General features: G+C 41.9%; 2 protein-coding genes across 6 annotated transcripts in view; one reads left to right on the top strand and one right to left on the bottom strand.

The window, feature by feature from the left end:
* LOC117938964 (proton myo-inositol cotransporter-like) overlaps positions 1-11,366 on the top strand; it is a 64,029-nt gene extending 52,663 nt beyond the window's left edge. For both annotated transcript variants that reach the window (XM_034863964.1, XM_034863963.1), the window contains 6 exons: positions 2,055-2,218; positions 2,298-2,418; positions 5,009-5,134; positions 5,291-5,409; positions 6,523-6,675; positions 8,734-11,366. In XM_034863964.1, coding sequence (XP_034719855.1) covers positions 2,055-2,218; positions 2,298-2,418; positions 5,009-5,134; positions 5,291-5,409; positions 6,523-6,675; positions 8,734-8,960 — 910 coding nt within the window. In that variant the 3' untranslated portion in view covers positions 8,961-11,366. The remainder of the gene's footprint in view (positions 1-2,054; positions 2,219-2,297; positions 2,419-5,008; positions 5,135-5,290; positions 5,410-6,522; positions 6,676-8,733) is intronic.
* On the bottom strand, positions 10,507-17,394 carry LOC117938963. Of its 4 annotated transcripts, XM_034863960.1 has the most exons (16): positions 17,117-17,394; positions 16,973-17,012; positions 16,716-16,863; positions 16,220-16,349; positions 15,868-15,925; positions 15,478-15,591; positions 15,293-15,397; positions 13,892-14,019; positions 13,641-13,810; positions 13,503-13,563; positions 13,353-13,404; positions 13,069-13,096; positions 12,874-12,968; positions 12,260-12,679; positions 11,971-12,181; positions 10,507-11,874 (listed from the first exon to the last, which is right to left on the bottom strand). In XM_034863960.1, exons 1-16 carry the CDS (start codon positions 17,137-17,139, stop codon positions 11,729-11,731), a joined length of 1,929 nt encoding a protein of 642 aa, XP_034719851.1. In that variant the 5' UTR covers positions 17,140-17,394; the 3' UTR covers positions 10,507-11,728. The 4 variants fall into 4 exon arrangements, with proteins under 4 accessions (XP_034719851.1, XP_034719850.1, XP_034719852.1 ...); XM_034863959.1 differs by having other exon boundaries at positions 11,971-12,679; positions 17,117-17,393; XM_034863961.1 differs by lacking the exon at positions 16,716-16,863 and having other exon boundaries at positions 11,971-12,679; positions 17,007-17,012; positions 17,117-17,392.
* Between the last annotated feature and the right edge of the window lie 214 nt (positions 17,395-17,608).

Raw genomic sequence — 17,608 nt, 5'->3', positions numbered from 1 at the left:
TCCAACAGTATTTACCCTCAACGCTGTAAGATGACGAGCAACAACAACAAAAAAAGAGCACGCTCATTAACAAACCCGGAGCTCGCTGCAGATCTGCGAGGTGACACAAGGAATTAGCACAAGCAGAAATTACACAGCATTTTTGTCAGGGCTTTATTTTGTCCTGGTAACAGCAATTCAGACGTCTCGCCCTAGACTAACAACTAAACGCTTGACTTCACAGGAGGACTCAAGAGTATACAAGGATGCTGGATGGATAATTGCATCTTTTTTCAGGAAATAGACAGGGGTCAAGTTCAGCCCTTGAGTGTCTGTTGGGGGACTTTAACACACTGTCTGAGAGGCTTTTAACACAAGATGCACTTCACAGTGTTCACAAAAAAATGATCACTTTGTTTCTGCAAGCTGTTATTCAAAGTAGTTGAAGTCAGAACTGTGTATGTGTGTGTGTGTGTGTCTGTGTCTGTGTGTGTGTGTGCGACTCTGCGATAATCAAACAGATGCAGGGCTGAAGATGGAGCACAGCAAGTCGCACTGCTGGGAACAGAAATAGTTTGTTTACTCCAGCTGCTGCTCCAAAATCAACTCACTTCTTCTGTGCGTTTCCATGCGTTTGTGAGTTTGCAGATGGATAATGAGGCGGTCTAACTGTTGTCACGTGCCAAAACGTCAAGCTTTTAAAACCAGAATTTCCCAGCATCTCTTTTTCTGTTCGCGCCCTGTCTGACAGGATACCATGGCAGAAAATTAAAGCGTTATAATGCTAATTACTCTGTTGAATGTCTTTGTTTTGAGGAAGAGAGAGACCAAGAGAGGGATAACAATTCTTTTGCAGAGATGAAAAGCAGAATGCTAATTTGGAGTTGCCTGGGGAGACGCAGAGAGGCAGACAATACGGGAAGACTTTTTTTCTTTAAAACGAGTATCACCTTCTTTGTATTTGCATTTCTCGACTGCTTCACTCGGTGCTTCCAGCACATGATTTCCAAAACGACACCCTAAATAGAGGCCTTGCAGGTGTATGTGTTTGAGCGGCCATCATGTGTACTTGTGTCCATGTTTTGTCCCTCTGTCGTAGTTACACGATATCATAATTGAAGTGGGAAATGGAGCCCATGCAGGTGTCTTGCATTGTTGACCGCCGCCTGTTTAGAGCCGTGTTGATGATGATTGGAAATAATCTGCCTACGTGGAGACACATGGTGCCAGTGCAAGTATAATTACACTGCATGAGAACAGAGTGAGAGAGCGAGGTGGAGCGATTGGAAGTGGCTGGTGGGGGGAGAGAGACTATTTATAGCAGACTGCTAACTGTCGATGAGTGGCTGGTACTCAACGTAGAGAGGCTGTGATTGGTTGATAAGTGTTTGGCTCTCAAGAAGAGAGGTTACAATTGGTTTGTTGACTTGAAATATGTCATATTTTTTGTTTTGAACGTGTATTATTATTGCAAAGATACATATTAGTCAACATTTTATTTTGGGAAATACTCTTTTTTTGTGGTGGGGGGGGGATTGTTGGCTGTAAGTTTCATGAGAAGATCAACACCACTCTCATGTCTGTATGTGAAGCTGCAGCCAGTTAGCTTAGCTTAGCATAAAGACTGGAAGCACAGGGAAACAGCAAAAAAGCATCTCTTTTGCTTTTTGTACAAATTTGTACTTTTTGTACAAATTTGTACAAACAAGATATGAATGGGTTTTGCAGGTGCTGGTTTGAACAGAACCAAGCCAACTCTTCTCATTTAACTCTTGCCAGGAGAGTGAATAAGTGTTATTTTCCAAAAGTAGTAGTAGTAGTAGAACTACTCCTTTTAAATAATCGGGCTAGCTTAATTGCTGCCTCCATTGGATTTAGTTACCATTTTCCCACATCTCAGCATTAACTTAGATAAGTACAGTGTTATCATAACTGACAGGAAAGAAAGTCCAAAAACTCCTAATTAAAAACGTTTTTAATTGAGCTACTCTGGTATAAAAAAGGGACAGATCTCCACTATTAAATTGGACACATTGTTGTAACTCATCATTTTTCTATATCTTTGTGTCCCACAGGTACTACAGCGCCACCATCCTGCAGATGTCAGGAGTGCGGGACGACCGGCTGGCGATCTGGCTGGCTGGACTCACCACCCTCACCAACTTCCTGTTTACCCTGCTGGGAGTGTGGCTGGTGGAGAGAGTGGGGCGCAGGAAGCTCACCTTGGCCAGTATCATAGGTACGTCACTCCCAAATGTCCACATCACACAGAGATGTCCACAGATTCTCGCGTGCTATGTGTATCATTTCCCCGACAGGCACATGTTTGAGTTTGAGTCTGCTGGCCATCGGTTTTCTGATGTCTGCCCAGCACAGTCCTCCTGTCACCTTCCACCCGCTAGACCCATCAATGGCCAACTCTACCTGCTCCAAATACCAGTGAGTACATACCCAGAGTTCACCTTGGTTCCAAGTAGCATTCATTAAGCTACAATGGAACCACTGCTGCTGGAAAACTGGCTTATGAAGCTGGCTCCTCTGCAATGAAACAAACAACACTTATCATCTATCTTTAACAAACCACAAGCAAACAACAAGATTCAGCCCATATTCTGATGTTACAATCCAACTAAAAACTTTCTCAGGACCCAAACTTGATTGGTTTAAGCCATAGACTGTATATTTATTAACAGTCCATGGTTTAAGCCGTGGAATTACTCCCTCTGGTACTTGCCATCTCAAAGCTGTAAAGGACAACATGTTTTATTCCCCTCTTCACTAAGGCTGATATTAGATTCGATTATTCACATTTTGTCACATTATGCACAGGTATAGATAAAAACCGAGAGTTATAGCAGGACAGCTATTCACCGTGGAGCCCTTTTGCCCTTTGTTAAAGCACTCAATTCTTTCCAGTGTCAGAAAATCAGTCCAGAGTGAGGAGAGCCCACTCAGTGGACGAGAGCTTAAAATTATTCAAAAATGATATCTGTGGTGAAGCTATTGCAAGTTTTCCCAGGTACTTTACTAGGTTCAAACTGTAAATGTTGGTGTATATGATTTTTATCATCTCCCAAACCTTAAGACTGAATCCGCTACAGTACAATTTGCCATTAGGGTGTGCGAACACACACACACACACACACACACACACACACACACACACAGAAACTACACATCAGATGCATCTTGGTCCCAAATTTACTCTCACTTACACGGACACAAAATGAAACTCACATGTAACGACGGCCTTTCATCATAACAACAAACAACGCCTAATGGACTCGCCGCCCAGCACCCCCAGACTATAACACACACTAACACAGAGGTCATTTGAAGAGATGAGTGCTTTCACCACACTGTAGTGGCTTCATTGAGTTCACTTTACTCCGTACGAGCCCACACGTCCCCTGGCTGACCACGGCAGCATCGTAGGAGCCCCAGAGCAACCACAGGCCTCTCCCGCTCCTTTCCTTTAAGGGTAGTTAGTTACTGTGTGTCAGACATTTCCATTCTTGCCCAACACAGACAGAGTGTACAGGGATATCGTTTGTCCTCTCAAAATTCTTTGAGTATTTCTTATGAAACAATATGTCTTTGGCCACGCTGTAATCGACCAATTGGAATCGAAAAACGTTGCACGCTTTACATTTCAGGGGGAAAAAAGGACACGTTTTTTACAATATGACATCATCCGTCAGTTTGGGGGAAAAATGACCCACCTGAAAGGTATTATATTATTTTTATTATATTATTATTACTACATTATTGGATCTTATGACACCAGGTAAAAGGTAAATTTATTCAATTTTCAGGCATTAGTCAATTTTCAGGAAAGTATTTCATTATTAGGTGCTACAAGGGATCCCAAACAGTCAATTGATGGATACATACGTGATGTTGTACTAAATGTCGAGGCTAAATCCAAAGTCCAAATCCAAAAGTCTTCACCGGTCAGGGCCCATGTAGCTGTAGAAGACGTGAGAGTAAAGAAGAAGCATTGTTCTGTTTTATAGTGTAGAGCTAGTATATACTTAGGTGTACGATTCGGAAAATGTCACGATTCCATATTGATATGTAGTAACTTTTCTAATGTGATAGTATACACGTCATTACAAAACGAAAACAACAAAACAAATTACAAAATAAGTAAAAATTCGGAATTGATTTTTGGAATTCTATGAATCGATTTGGAATCTGTTGAACTGCGATACAAACGTGATTCGTTTTTTTTTTGCACCCCCCTATTACTTACTATATATTAAGCTTTGCTAATACATGACATAATGTATTATCTTTATCAAAAGACCCACATTTTACACATTTTCAACTGCATGATTTGAATGTGAAGCTATGCTCCTCATTTTCCTTCTCTGTTTACTCGTGCTTCCCTCGGGACCTAATCCCCAGTTTTATTTTGGTCTAGTTGACCTCAGTGTGAAATTAGAGCAAGGTGCCCTGTGCACAGGGAGGCTGCAGCCGGCAAGAATAAACACAACACACATTTCATGCACTCCCATCAGGATCACAACAACAACAACAACAACAACAACAACAACAACAAACCTGATGGAATGGCAATGTTCCCTTGTGGAAAAAGCCTCTTAAATGTGGACTGCTTACCAGATAAAAGACTATGGCACAAACAGTGACGTATGACGGGATAACGATGTTCTAATGGTGAATGCAACATTTGTTTGTATTTTGCTCTTAATTTTAATTTATTGCTTCCTGCATGTGGGGAACAGTTCATACATTACCTTCGTTTGGGTTAGAGTCAATTAGAGTCTCAATTAGAGTCTCAATTAGGAGGGGGGGGGGGGTAATGCTGTTATCTGTTATAGTCCCATTTTGTTGTAGAAGTATTTGTGTATTTTTCAGAGTTGAAAGGCAAATCAATGCTCTACTTTTAATTTTTTCTTCTTTTTTTTTAAGTAAAGGAATGTTACTTCAAGAGCTAACCCCATGCAGGATGATTGATTGTGTTCAGGGACATTACAGCTAATGTGTCTGCTTGTTTGGCTTGCAGGCTGTGTGAGCCATGCATGCTGGACCCTGGATGCGGCTTCTGTTACCGTGAGAACAGCTCAGCGCTCCTCGCCTCCTCCTGTGTACCAGTCAATAAGGCCTCCACCGAGCAAGCAGCATGGGGCAGGTGAGTCACAGGAAGCTGCGCGAGTCTGTGCATGTGTTAGGATGTAGCAGACACACAGTAGATGTAGCAGCAAGTCTGTATTTAGTTTTTACACTTTGAGATCCAGTGTCAGGAGGGATTAACAAAAGCCAATGGGTGTGCCCAACCCTCTCCCAGATGCTCCAACTCCAGCCGGATGAGAGCTGAGACCTACTGGGCCTACAACTACTGTCCCACCTCCTACTCCTGGCTGGTTCTACTGGGTCTGGTCTGCTACCTGGCAGCCTTCGCTCCAGGTACACATGTCATGGCACTGGCACTTTTATCCTTCAGCCATGCTGTGACACTATTTATAGTCCTTGGAAATAGATGTACTTAACATTGCTATGTTAAATTTAGGGCTGCAACTAACCATTTTTTCAAATTTTTTCTTGTTTAATTGATAAGTTGTTTGGTCTGTAAAGTTGTGGATCAGTGTTTCCCTAAGCCCAAGATAATGTCCTCAGATGGATTTGTCCACAACGCAAAGATGTTCAGTTTGCTGTCACAGAGGAGTGAAGTGACTAGAAAATATTCACTTTTAACCCTCATGTTATCCTCTGGTCAAATTGACCCGTTTTCCTATATCAAAGTTATTTTTAACTACCCAATTGTAATTACATGTTACAAAATTACATTATTGATTCCACACAACGCTCTTTGGCAAGTACAAATCTCTACTTTCATTAATTTAGTCTTATTCAAATTTATAGCGTTTGAAAAACAAATTGAAGTGGTTTATTATTAATAAATATTATTGAGTAAAAGTTGACTTATTGCAGTCTGTGGTTATCCATCAACATACATTCCTTTAATTTTAGTCTAAATAGTTCCTAATTTCTGCTTTTCTAACTCTTACATTAGGTATAATTTTCTATAAATGAGGTTTATTGACCATAAATTCCAAAAATAACTGTAAAACTGAACACTATTAACAATGTTGAAAGCATAAAAAAAGTGACAAACTTTAAAAAAAAAGCATCAAAAGTGTTGAAAAAGGGACAAAAACGTAAGAAAAAGTTAAAACCGTTGATAAGACGCGTCAACAAAAGTGTTGATTTTCAATTCAATCAATTTGGACGGGAAGACGACACAAGGGTTAAGAAGGTGGAATCAGAGAAATCTTTCAAACCGATTAATCAATTATCAAAATTGTTGCCAATTCATTTTATTGTACATTAACTAATCGGTTAATTGATTAATCTTTTCTGCTGTTTAGTTCTATCTTAGATCTAGGGGTTCTTTCTTTTTAATCACCACACACAATCACACAAAGCTGTCCTATGACGTACTTTACCTCCGGCTTGAAGTCGTCTCCATCCTCTCATAAAGTAGTCCCACGAGGCTTACCTCTGGTCTCTCCGTCTCAGGGATGGGTCCAATGCCGTGGACCATCAACTCAGAGATCTACCCTCTGTGGGCGAGGAGCACCGGGAACGCCTGCGCAGCCGGAGTCAACTGGACCTTCAACGTGCTGGTGTCTCTCACCTTCCTCCACCTGGCTCAGTACTTCACCTACTACGGTCAGTTCCTGGGCCGCCGAGTTTAGAACGGCCGATTACCTTTTAGAGCTTTTATTTGTTCTTTTTGTGGAAGGAGAGGGAGACAAAGTAGGGAAACTCTATCCTGCTTGTCTTTTTCTTTTTTAAATCCAGACATCAGTCCTGTCAGGAACCTTACTACCAGCCATGAATGCCGTCAGTCCTCATCTAGTCTCACATAGCCAGACCCGAGGGTCTGGCTAGTCCACACAGTATTCCAGGATGGGAGGAAAACGTGCTCTGGTTTATTGGCATTTCTTTACCACTGTTTCTCAAATGGGGGTTCTAGTAGCTGTTAGAGTACTTGGCTGTAATGCAGGGAGGACATTCAATCTTTTCATGATTCCTAAAATAATTATACTATAAAAACAAATGAATCTAGTGTTGGATGCAAAACATTTGAAATGTAAGCAGGCATTTAAGTGTTTTTAAATTACAAAGTTGTTGCTAAGCCTACACAGGCTTGGCGTTGTACCTCTTTATATAGCATTTTTCTTTCCATCCATCTTCATCCGCTTATCCGGTATCGGGTCGCGGGGGCAGCAGCTCCAGCAGGGGACCCCAAACTTCCCTTTCCCGAGCCACATCAACCAGCTCCGACTGGGGGATCCCGAGGCGTACCCAGGCCAGGTTGGAGATATAATCTCTCCACCTAGTCCTGGGTCTTCCCCGAGGCCTCCTCCCAGCTGGACGTGCCTGGAACACCTCCCTAGGGAGGCGCCGAGGAGGCATGCTTACCAGATGCCCGAACCACCTCAACTGGCTCCTTTCGACGCGAAGGAGCAGCGGCTCTACTCTGAGCTCCGGTCGGATGACTGAGCTTCTCACCCTATCTCTAAGGGAGACGCCAGCCCCCCTCCTGAGAAAACCCATTTTGGCCGCTTCTTTTAATAGCAAAAATGTTTTGTGCTGTTCAGGGGGTACATGGCTGAAAAATGTTTTAATGGGGGTGCATTATTGAATAAAGGTTTGAGAACCACTGCTTTAAACCAGTCATAGTCTTGGCCGGCGCTAAGCGCCAGACGGAGCCCCGGTCCACGTTCAAAGGTTGTTTTAGTCATGCAACAGAAAACTCTGATTGGACAGGAAGTCTAGCTAGATGTCTGGATTTACCCTGCAGAGATCTGAGGAGCAGTCAGCCATAGTCCTCATAAATCCCCCGGAGTTTAAAATGCCAACACAAAGAAAGAAGAAGGTTACAGACATCCAGAATTTCTGGCGGCGCCTGAACAATCCCGGAAGTGAAACGTCGTCGATGCAGACTAGTCCTCATCCAATGATCTCAATCTTTAATCTTTACGCAAACGTCTCAGCAGATCCTGTGTAACATGCCTAACATATATCCTGACCTTATGTCAAAACCAGCAAGGAGGTAGCAGCTGATTGACACCCCGATGTGTTTCCAACCTTTCTTATTTCATACGTCTTCAGTCAGTGGGACTCAACAGCAGGTATCTCCTCAGACAGGAAGGAAGTGACCTTTGGTGGAGCTGGCTGTCGATCCATCGGCGGCGGCTGTGGAGGCATCCTGAGATGCCGCGGGTTAATGATTCATTTGAGTTGTTCATCCATTCATCCGGTTTATAAGAATCGTTCGGCGAGAACAAAACAACTGTGTCAAAGCTGAAGAAAAAAAAAAAAGAAAACATGACTTTGCCCTAGAAATGGTAATTAGCATAATGCACACTTCCATGCACACTCATTTCAAAGTATCAATCTGCTGCGACAAAGAGGAAATAGAGATTGCAATCGTCAGGAAATCTCATTAAACTTCTGTCACCGTGTCTCTGTGTTAAAACTTGTTTCTTGGTGTGTGTATAATGCCATCTTGACAGAGTAATGTTACACACACACTCACTCACTCTATCTCCTTAAGAGTTTGTGGGCAGTCAACACCCATTATTAGTTGATCCCCCCGTGTTTCCTTTTTCTGTAGATGAATGAGAACAAACCTGCTTATAAAAAGCTCTCCGACGGGGAGGCTGTGTGTTTGTGGGTGGCGGTCCTTGGTGACAGTGTTCTTTTGTTTCGCCTTCCCAGGAGCTTTCTTCCTCTACTCCAGCATGGCTTTGCTGGGTTTCTTTTTCATCTATGGCTGCCTGCCGGAGACCAAAGCCCGGCGTCTGGAGGAGATAGAAGCGCTGTTCGAAAACCAGCTCTGTTCCTGCGGCGCCTCTGATTCGGACGAGGGACGGCAAGTCGAATACATCCGAGTCAAAGGTTCAAACTACCATCTATCAGACAACGACGCATCTGACGTGGACTAGAGAGTTTTTCGTTACTGAAACATGCAGTGTCATGTGATATCTTTGTGTGTGTGTGTGTGTGTGTGTGTGTGTGTGTGTGTGTGTGTGTGTGTGTGTGTGTGTGTGTGTGTGAGCAGAGGAGCCACTGGTGACCCTCCCTATGAGGTCCAGAATCCCAGTTTACTTGTATCATAAGTCACTTCCAATTCAGGAATCCAAAATCAACAACAATTCCGGGACATGACAGCCTATTCTCTGAATTTAGGGTGAACTGATGCCAAATCTGGAGTCAAACCTGCTTTAGGAGACAGCTGAATCTTCAACCATGCACCACAAATATCACAATTACAAAAGGCTAAAACATTGCCTTTGCCACACATAACAGATGTTGTGTTTTTCATGAGCACTTAGACAGGAAACACACATTGCATGCACAAAATACAAGGGGCATTTCCTCTCTGATGAAGTCCAGCGAGGCCCCAGCTCAGTATCAGTAATATGTTCCTAATATTTTGTACATTTGTTGACTAAATATATTTTACGATTTATTTACAGTGTTGTACTACAGTATAAAAAGTCAAATGATCCAGCCGTCCTACAGCATTGTGCCAGAATATGTCTCAATTTAAAGAGGATTTAAAGATACAGTAGAGATGGTCTTTGAAACCAGGTTTGTGCGTCCACAAAACCTTTGTTGACATGAGAGCAGTTGGGACTTCTTGTCGATCTCTAGTACCATTATGCCTTTCTATATGAAACACATCTCAGTTACATGTTGTTTAAGCTTGTAGCATAGCACACTAATGTCAGTCGTAGTTTTTTGGTGCTGATGTCTTTTTATGAAAAGCAAACACCAGAGATGTACAGTATTTATTGTTTATGTATTGTCAGTTCGTGCCTAAACAAAACCCCTCACCAATCTAGTAGCACCGAAAGGAATACAAGTTGTGTTGCTATAGTTTATATATTTATTAATGTATTCTTTAAATATTTCTTGTCAGGAGAGCTGGACTGGGGGGCGGGGGGCTGAGTACCCAGAAGTTGCTAGAATGAATGGATGTGGGGAGGGGCCCTTAGAGAATGCCTTTCTACGGGGCCCAGAATTTAGTGCCACGCCCGTTTGTTGCCACAAAGTACTAATTGCTTTAGCATAGTCTACGTTGTTGTTTTTAAGTGTCAGGCCTGCAACTCTAATTCTAAAACTAGCGTTTTTTAGCATTAGATTATACTATGGCGAGTACATCCTCATGTCACTCTGTTACTAGGTTGTCAAAACCTATAAAATGACCCCATGTTCTAAACCTGGGTATTGAACGTGTAATGTAAACTTCCTAAAACTGTGGTTTTATGATTGAAACTTGTATTTGGAGTATTTCATTCTAGCCTAAACATGATCATATTAGTGCCTGTGTGTTGTGAAGGTCCATTATGGCCGTTTTTCATTACAAATCCCTGAAGTGGATGTTTTACTGTATATTAAGTCAACGTAGCTTTTTCTTTATTTGACATGTACATATTTGCTTTTCACCTGTGATGGGATTTTATTTTTTTACTTTCATTTCATGTATTTGATTTTGGTCTTCCTTCATAGCCTTATGTACAAATAGCAGAGGATATCTATGTGGTTCTCGTGTCAACAGCCGAGGAGTAGGCTTTACTGTAATTTGCCAATGTTGTTTTGTAACAAATTGTAAAATTGTGTGAGGTTACACCTTGTTAGTCAAATACACATTGATTTCTGTGTAGCAAAAATCTGTTTGAAAGTAGACTATGGCGTAACGTCGTGTAATGACACACCAGTGAACAGGTGAAGGACAAGGACAGTCCATCCTTTCTGACACATGGGTTCTCACCTATCATGAATTAATAAGAAATAAAACCTCTTTAATAAACTTTTAAATAAAAAGAAGCTGTTTATCAAATACCATCGCAAAATGTATTGACATTTTCAGTGACAGTCAAGTTGAATGAAGTATTGTTTGGTATTGTCAAGGTGTCACGTTTACATATGGATGCTTATGAAAACAATTAATCAGTATGACAGGAATTAGTGCCATATTGTTTTCATAAATGACAAGACTAATAAAATGGCTTACAGTTTAAAGGTGGAGAAAGATGGCTGACTATAATTCCAAATGGGATTTTCATCTGGTCCAAGATATCTTAAAAAAACACACACAAACTAGTTTTGTACTGAAAGTATTATTACAGTTAAAACGCACACAGATGAAGCTCCATAACACAGATTGTGTAATCTTGTGTTGACCAAATATTTAGCGGGATTGTTTCAGCTGCTGACATCCAGTTGTGTTAACACTGTCCTCTGCCGCCACGGCGGGGACATTTAATGTGTACTGCTGGTGAAATGGTTGCAAGTCTTTCCTATGTCGGTTTCTACAGTTTACGAGGAACCACAAAAAATACCAATAAAAAAAAAGTGCTGTATAGTTATTTGATTATTGTTCAAGCTGTATATGTTTTGCTAGAGTTTATATTCTATAAAAAAAATATCTTCTTGAAATCTTAACACTAGAATGTGTATACGGGGAAAGAAATAAACTTATGAATCAGAGTAATGCTTTGGAGCTTTATTTCATTGCGTCTCTTTTGTAACACTTGTAACAAACACATTGAGCGATTGACGTGGTTTATTTGCTTAAAACAAACTGTTAAATAATGCTTTTGATTTTTTTTTAAACATGCACAGAACAGGCATGTTTTTTTTCCTCCTGTTGCTTCATTTATCTACCTTGCTTTCTTCCTCTGTTTGAGCAGGAGCAAAGTGTCAGCTATTTTCCCGTGTCTCGCCCTCTTCGGAGTCTCTTACCCCTTGTGACAGATGTGACCTCCTCCCTCACTTCATTTGAGAGATCTTTCACCAGACGGCCATTTTCCTGTTGCTCTCTCACGTCACTGCCCTCTCTATTCTCCTTACCTAAATCAGAAACGAGCAGAAAACATCCATATTTAACAAAATACCCATGTTTATTTCTGTGTCTGCCAGTGGGATTTTGCAATCTATTACTTTCACCTCTGACATCAGTCATGCTCGGAGCATCTAGAATGGTGTTTCTGCGTCTCTGTAGGATCACTCTGCCATCGCTGTTGTTGGCAGGGCATTTGTTCATATTGCTGCTGCCTGATGGGAAACCAGCCGTGGATTTCTTCTTGGTCCGTGGGTCCTTGGGCGTGTGCTTCTCTCCACTCCTGGCCTTGCCTGATAAAGGAGCGTGTGTACTTGGCTCGGCAGCAGTATCGGTGTGCCCCCCTGTGGCTGGATGCTGTACTGACACATCAACAGGTGATCGGCACCCGGTGGCTTCGGTTGCGCCGTCTGCAGCAAAGCTGCACTGAGTCGCGGCGTGACATGTCTCAGCTGTGGGGTTGTCGACAGTTTGAGTTCCAGCATCTCGAGTTTCATTGGGTGTTCTGTTGCATTTGCACAGCTCTGAGCTCTGAGTTTGAGGAGAGACATGATGAGCTGTGTTGTCTCCCAGCTGTTGGCTATTACTTTCTAGGGCTTTAACTTGAAATGATACGTTCTCCATAACTTTCTGATTGTCTCTGAAGTTCATTATGGGTTTCAAGAGCTTTGTGGGAGACCTGGGCTTGGTGTGCCTTTGTTTTGGATTCCCATGCGTGTGTTGTGTCCCCTGATTTGGGTTCAGGCTAACTGCACAACAGGCTTGATCCATGTATGAACAGGTGGCCTGGAGACATGGCTGACAGCATTCTTCGTCCTAAAATACAGTTTAGAAAAGTGAGACACAACAGATACTGCTGAAGAGAGCAGTGGTTAGTGACGGGTGGTGTTGTGAAATTTAGAAACAAATGATTCCTATTGCTGGCAGGGGTTGATTGGAGGAGTGTTTGTCTGCTAGTAATGCACTTGTGTGTGTGTGTATGTGTGTTTTTAAATTCAGCAGTCACTTACATCATTTGAGTCTGAACTGAGGTAACCTCCACTACAAGAGTAACTTGGTGAGTATTCGCAGTCATTCATTGGACCATTGTTGTGTTCGAGACATGCTGCGGGAGTGGGAAAAAAACATCTATTCAATGTATTATCTTTTCTCGGGCATATGCACAATAAATGGGAAGCTTAATTGGAGATGCTTAAGAAACTTACAAAAGTGTATGTCAGTGAATTTGGAGAGCTGTGAATAAAACAGAATTAACATGTAAAACTGCAACTTCCCACATACAAAGTGCATGGTCCCCTCATATATACCTCTATCAGGATGAATTGACAAATACTTTTAGAAGCTCTATACATCAGCTCTGGATGATTCAGGTTAAATTGTCTTAAAAGTCTATCAGATTTTCTTTCTTTTTTTAAATCAATGTTGGTTTCCATGGCAGTTACAAACTCTACCACCTGGTGGCAGTAAAAGGCTAACTTTACACACTCACATGTACGTGTTTGCTGCCCTCCACTTCCATGCACTGCGGGTCAGGGACAGTTCTGACAGGGAGGAAAAAGCAACAACGTAAAAAACTAATCATATTCCAAATCCATGATGATCCAAGTGTTTTTATTATATTCCATGTGTAAACACCTACTGTGGTGCTGGTGTTTCATCTTTGAGATATATCTTTGAGGTTCCTCTTTCAAAATGACAAGCTGAAAAATCAAATCTGATGTTAACCTCAACAAGAAAGTCACTGTGGTTAATGCAAAAGGTTTCAAGTTGTCTTTACCTTCTCTTTCACATTCTTCAGTACTGAAGCCCCTAAAGACATCCCCGTCAAACTGCTGCTCAGCTTCTGATTGGTTAAGAGTGAAGTCCAACACAGGATCCTTGTCCTCGGGTTGGTTGAGACAGAAGGTGACCTCATGTCTTGCTCGGTCCCTGTGGGCCTCTGTGTTCCTGTGATAACACACATATGTTTTGAGTTCTTACAAAATGGCAGAGAGAACATAATCCATCACATTCTAGCGTTGTTCTCACTCTGGCCCTGGACTTCTGAACAGGACTTGGGCTGCTGTGGGTGTCTCCAGTTGGTAGAGGCCTGGGTTGGATCCACAGGACCAGGGGATGCAGTCTGTCATACCTCTGGGTTGGGAAAAAGGCTGAAACTAGCAAACGTAAAATCCGATTGGATGTTAAAGCATCATATTTGGGAAGACGCTGTCACATTTTAATGCCCAAACCTTCATAGGAGCTCATAGTTAGCTCCCAGGTAAAATGCTAGTTGTCAGTGACCAAAAACTAATCTAATATTACTTGAAAGACATGGAGACGTTTTGTTTGTATAAGGCAGTTATTCACAGATAAGATCTGTACTGTTGTCCCCTTACGACTTATTTATTAAGTATGTGATCTGCAGCAGAGTTTTACAGCGGTGTGGGAGTGTTACCTAATGGCCCTGTCAGGGCTGCTGCCTCTGTGTAGCAGTGTTCTGTACTCTCACTCTCTCTCTCTCTCTCTCTCTCTGTGTTTGTCTAAATGCAGGAGTCAGGTGTCCAGCTGCTTCTCATCAGCTACAATCAACCTCTTCCACTCAGGGTCAGAGCGTAGACAAAACTTTCACCATTAGTTTTGGTCCAGACAACGTTTGCTAGTTAGTGCTGTGCTCTATGTTTTTCAACCTCTAATCCTGTTTCTTGTGTCATCAGAATGCAGTTTGGACCTGACTCCAGCCATCAATTGTGCCAAGGACCCTTATTGGACTCCCTTAAGACCAGAAATCCCATTCCCTGGATCCAGCCTGCTCCGTCCCGCTCTTCCTAGAATTACTTTGGATCTGCAGCCTGAAAAACTGGACTTTGCACACTTGAGTACATTCTAATAAACCTTATAATTTATTCTCCTGGCTCTGAGTACTGTCTGCATTTGGGTTCTACTAGTCATTCCCACGTATCAGGCTAATTTGTGTAACGTCCTATTGTGTTCTTTAACACCCCCAATGTAGCACAAGTATGGTTAATATTTCATAATTATTGTTTCCATCAGATCGTTTTATAGGTCTTGACATTTCCGACTCACTTGAAAGCAGTTTTAATTCACGGCGAAAGAAAAGAGATGTTGCAGGAAACAGTCAGCTGTAACACAAACTTCTGGGTAGTTCAGTGCTTGTTTCCTTTTTTTGCAGCAATAGAGGGTTGTTTTACGGTTGGATGTACGAGACTTTCCCACCTCAAAGCGGACTGACAAGTGTGATTGCCTGTTACATGATGGGTCTAACATTTTGCGTTTGCACATTCTACACACAGTGAGAACCAGTCTAGCAGAGTCTAAGGTCACTGAAGATTCAAGTGAAGTTGAATGTTCCCATGCCTGTGTAACAAATGTAACTATAACAGTTGTCATGTGTAGTATCCCTTTAAAAAAAAGAAGTCTTTTCACTACCTTGGTCTGATCCAGCCCTAAGGTGTAGTGGGGGGGTAGCTGTGGCTGCGTCTGGCTTCTCTGCAGGGGGAACATTCCTGCGGAGACCCGTTGCCCTAAATTGACGGATTTTATAAAATGTACAGTTACCATTGTGTAGTATATGTCAATTCATAAGTGTGTTCTATAAAATACTAAACACCACCTTGGCCTGAGGAAGCAGATGTGCTGGAGGAAAAAGGGCTGAGGGGGTCGGTTATGGGTGGCAGGTAGTCCGATGCACTGTTGTCTGAGAAAGCTGACTCCAGCACTGGTGACAGCTGGAGGACAGAAAAGTAAGTGACTCTTCAGCTAGAGGGCCCAAACACGTGTGCACATACAGGTAATTTCACTAAGACCACTCAATCCATTATCTGTAACCTCAGGTCCTTTAAGGATGAAGCCGAGAAAACATGCACCAACACAGGGAAAACATGCTAACTAAAGGGACCTTTCTGTGCGGGTGACAATGCGAACCCATTCCAACACTGTGCCCCTCCATTTCATAAGATAAGAAATGCTTAAAGTGCAATGTGACTAGCAGGAAAGGGACTAACCTGCCGACACTTGAAGCCTTGGGGAATGACATGCTTTCTATTTCTAGTTCCTTGAACACTAGACAACACAGAATATGCACAGTTATTGTTGGTACTGTTTTGGGAAAATGTATATATTCATATTTGGGCTGCAAACTAGTGATTTTATATAGTCAAAAAGAAAAAAACAATTGAACCATGAATTCATAGGCCAGAGGTTGGACTCAGTACTTAAATACAATGTTATAGAGTCAGTATCTGTGATACAAATGTGTAGTTAGTTTGATTCTGTAGTGGTAGACCTGAGTGATGCTGACAAAATCCAATGTGACGATACAAACCACACATCAGCCAAACCACACTCCAGCTCTACCTGAACTGAGGCTGGCTCTCAACAAGGCACAGCTGGGATGGAGAGCAGGGGCTCATTGGGAGTACCAGGGACTCATTTCTCTTATGCTTGGATAATTTAGGGCTGCTAAGAACTGCCACTTTCGGAGGATCTGAAACACAGACATTGTTCACTTACATAATTCGCCCGAAGGACTGATGAACATAGGCACTGGTGGACAGACCTAATGTGTATTAACCACAATTGCCAGATAGTGTTATTTAATGTTTTACAATTTGGAAAATACTTTATTTGCATGTACTGCACCTTCTGAGTCAGATATCTCACCATAAAACATCCTGAATATTATATTTTTTTAATTAGTTTGAGATTAAGACCGTAGTTTACAAGGAGGGCCAGCTAAATCTCTCTTGTTCTCCTGAACTGATGTCATGTTGTCCCTTTCAGTTACATTTCTCGGTAACACCGTTGTCTTATGTTATGTCTGCAGTTACAAACGTTAGTTGTTACTTATTACCTCTATTCACTTTCTTAGCAGCAATCTGGTTGACGATAAACAACGTCATCAGGTCCATACTACCAGAACTAGTGCCTCGAGGGGATGCTGGCAGAGCTATTCCCAAGTTTTTCAACTTCTGTTGCATTTTTCTCTTTTCAAAAAACTCCTGGGAAAAAAAAGAGCAACACCAGGACATTTGACGTGGCATATCAAAAAAGACTAACGTTATAGCTTTTGTCTCGTAAAGTCGTGGACATGTTATTTTGCTCTCTCACCCTCTGCTTTTTTGCATCATTCTTCACCACAAACCTGTTCCTGCAATGAGAGCCGTTACAACGTTAACGTCACCGAGCTTAGCTAACGTTTATCACGTTAACATTAGCACGTCAGATATTAACATGCCGCCCCTCCTGTCTTACCTTGAACCTCCAACCCAATTCATTGTCAACGCCTGTCTTTATCAAAGAAGCAATAAAAACGTACAGTAAATGTGAAAACAACTAAGCTAAACTAAAGTAAGAGTAAAAATTCAGAGTAACGTCGCACTGGTAGTTATCTAGCTAGTTAGCTAACGTTTACTAACTAAAGCTGTTGCAACTAGATGTGTAGAGATGCGCGAGGAACATCCACTGTCGTTTCACGCGCCACTTAAGTGATTAATATTCATAGTCATTTAATCACTTCCAACTAAATATTTTCCTGGATGAACAAATACTGTATAAAAATACTTTTGTCAAAAACAAAAACCCTGAAAATGTCAGAAGTATCGTTAGTGTATTTGACTTTAGGTTATAATCTACAACATTACTTTGTAACGTTCATCAGGCAACCAATCGCCTTGGAACATCGGGGGACGCGACCAATGAAAAAAGCCGCTACAAAAGCGTAGGGCGGAAATAAGGATCGTCAAG

Source organism: Etheostoma cragini, chromosome 23 (assembly GCF_013103735.1).
Source record: "Etheostoma cragini isolate CJK2018 chromosome 23, CSU_Ecrag_1.0, whole genome shotgun sequence".
Classification (NCBI taxonomy): domain Eukaryota; kingdom Metazoa; phylum Chordata; class Actinopteri; order Perciformes; family Percidae; genus Etheostoma; species Etheostoma cragini.
Note: the sequence above shows the minus strand (reverse complement) of the source record. Positions and strands in the feature narration are given on the sequence as shown.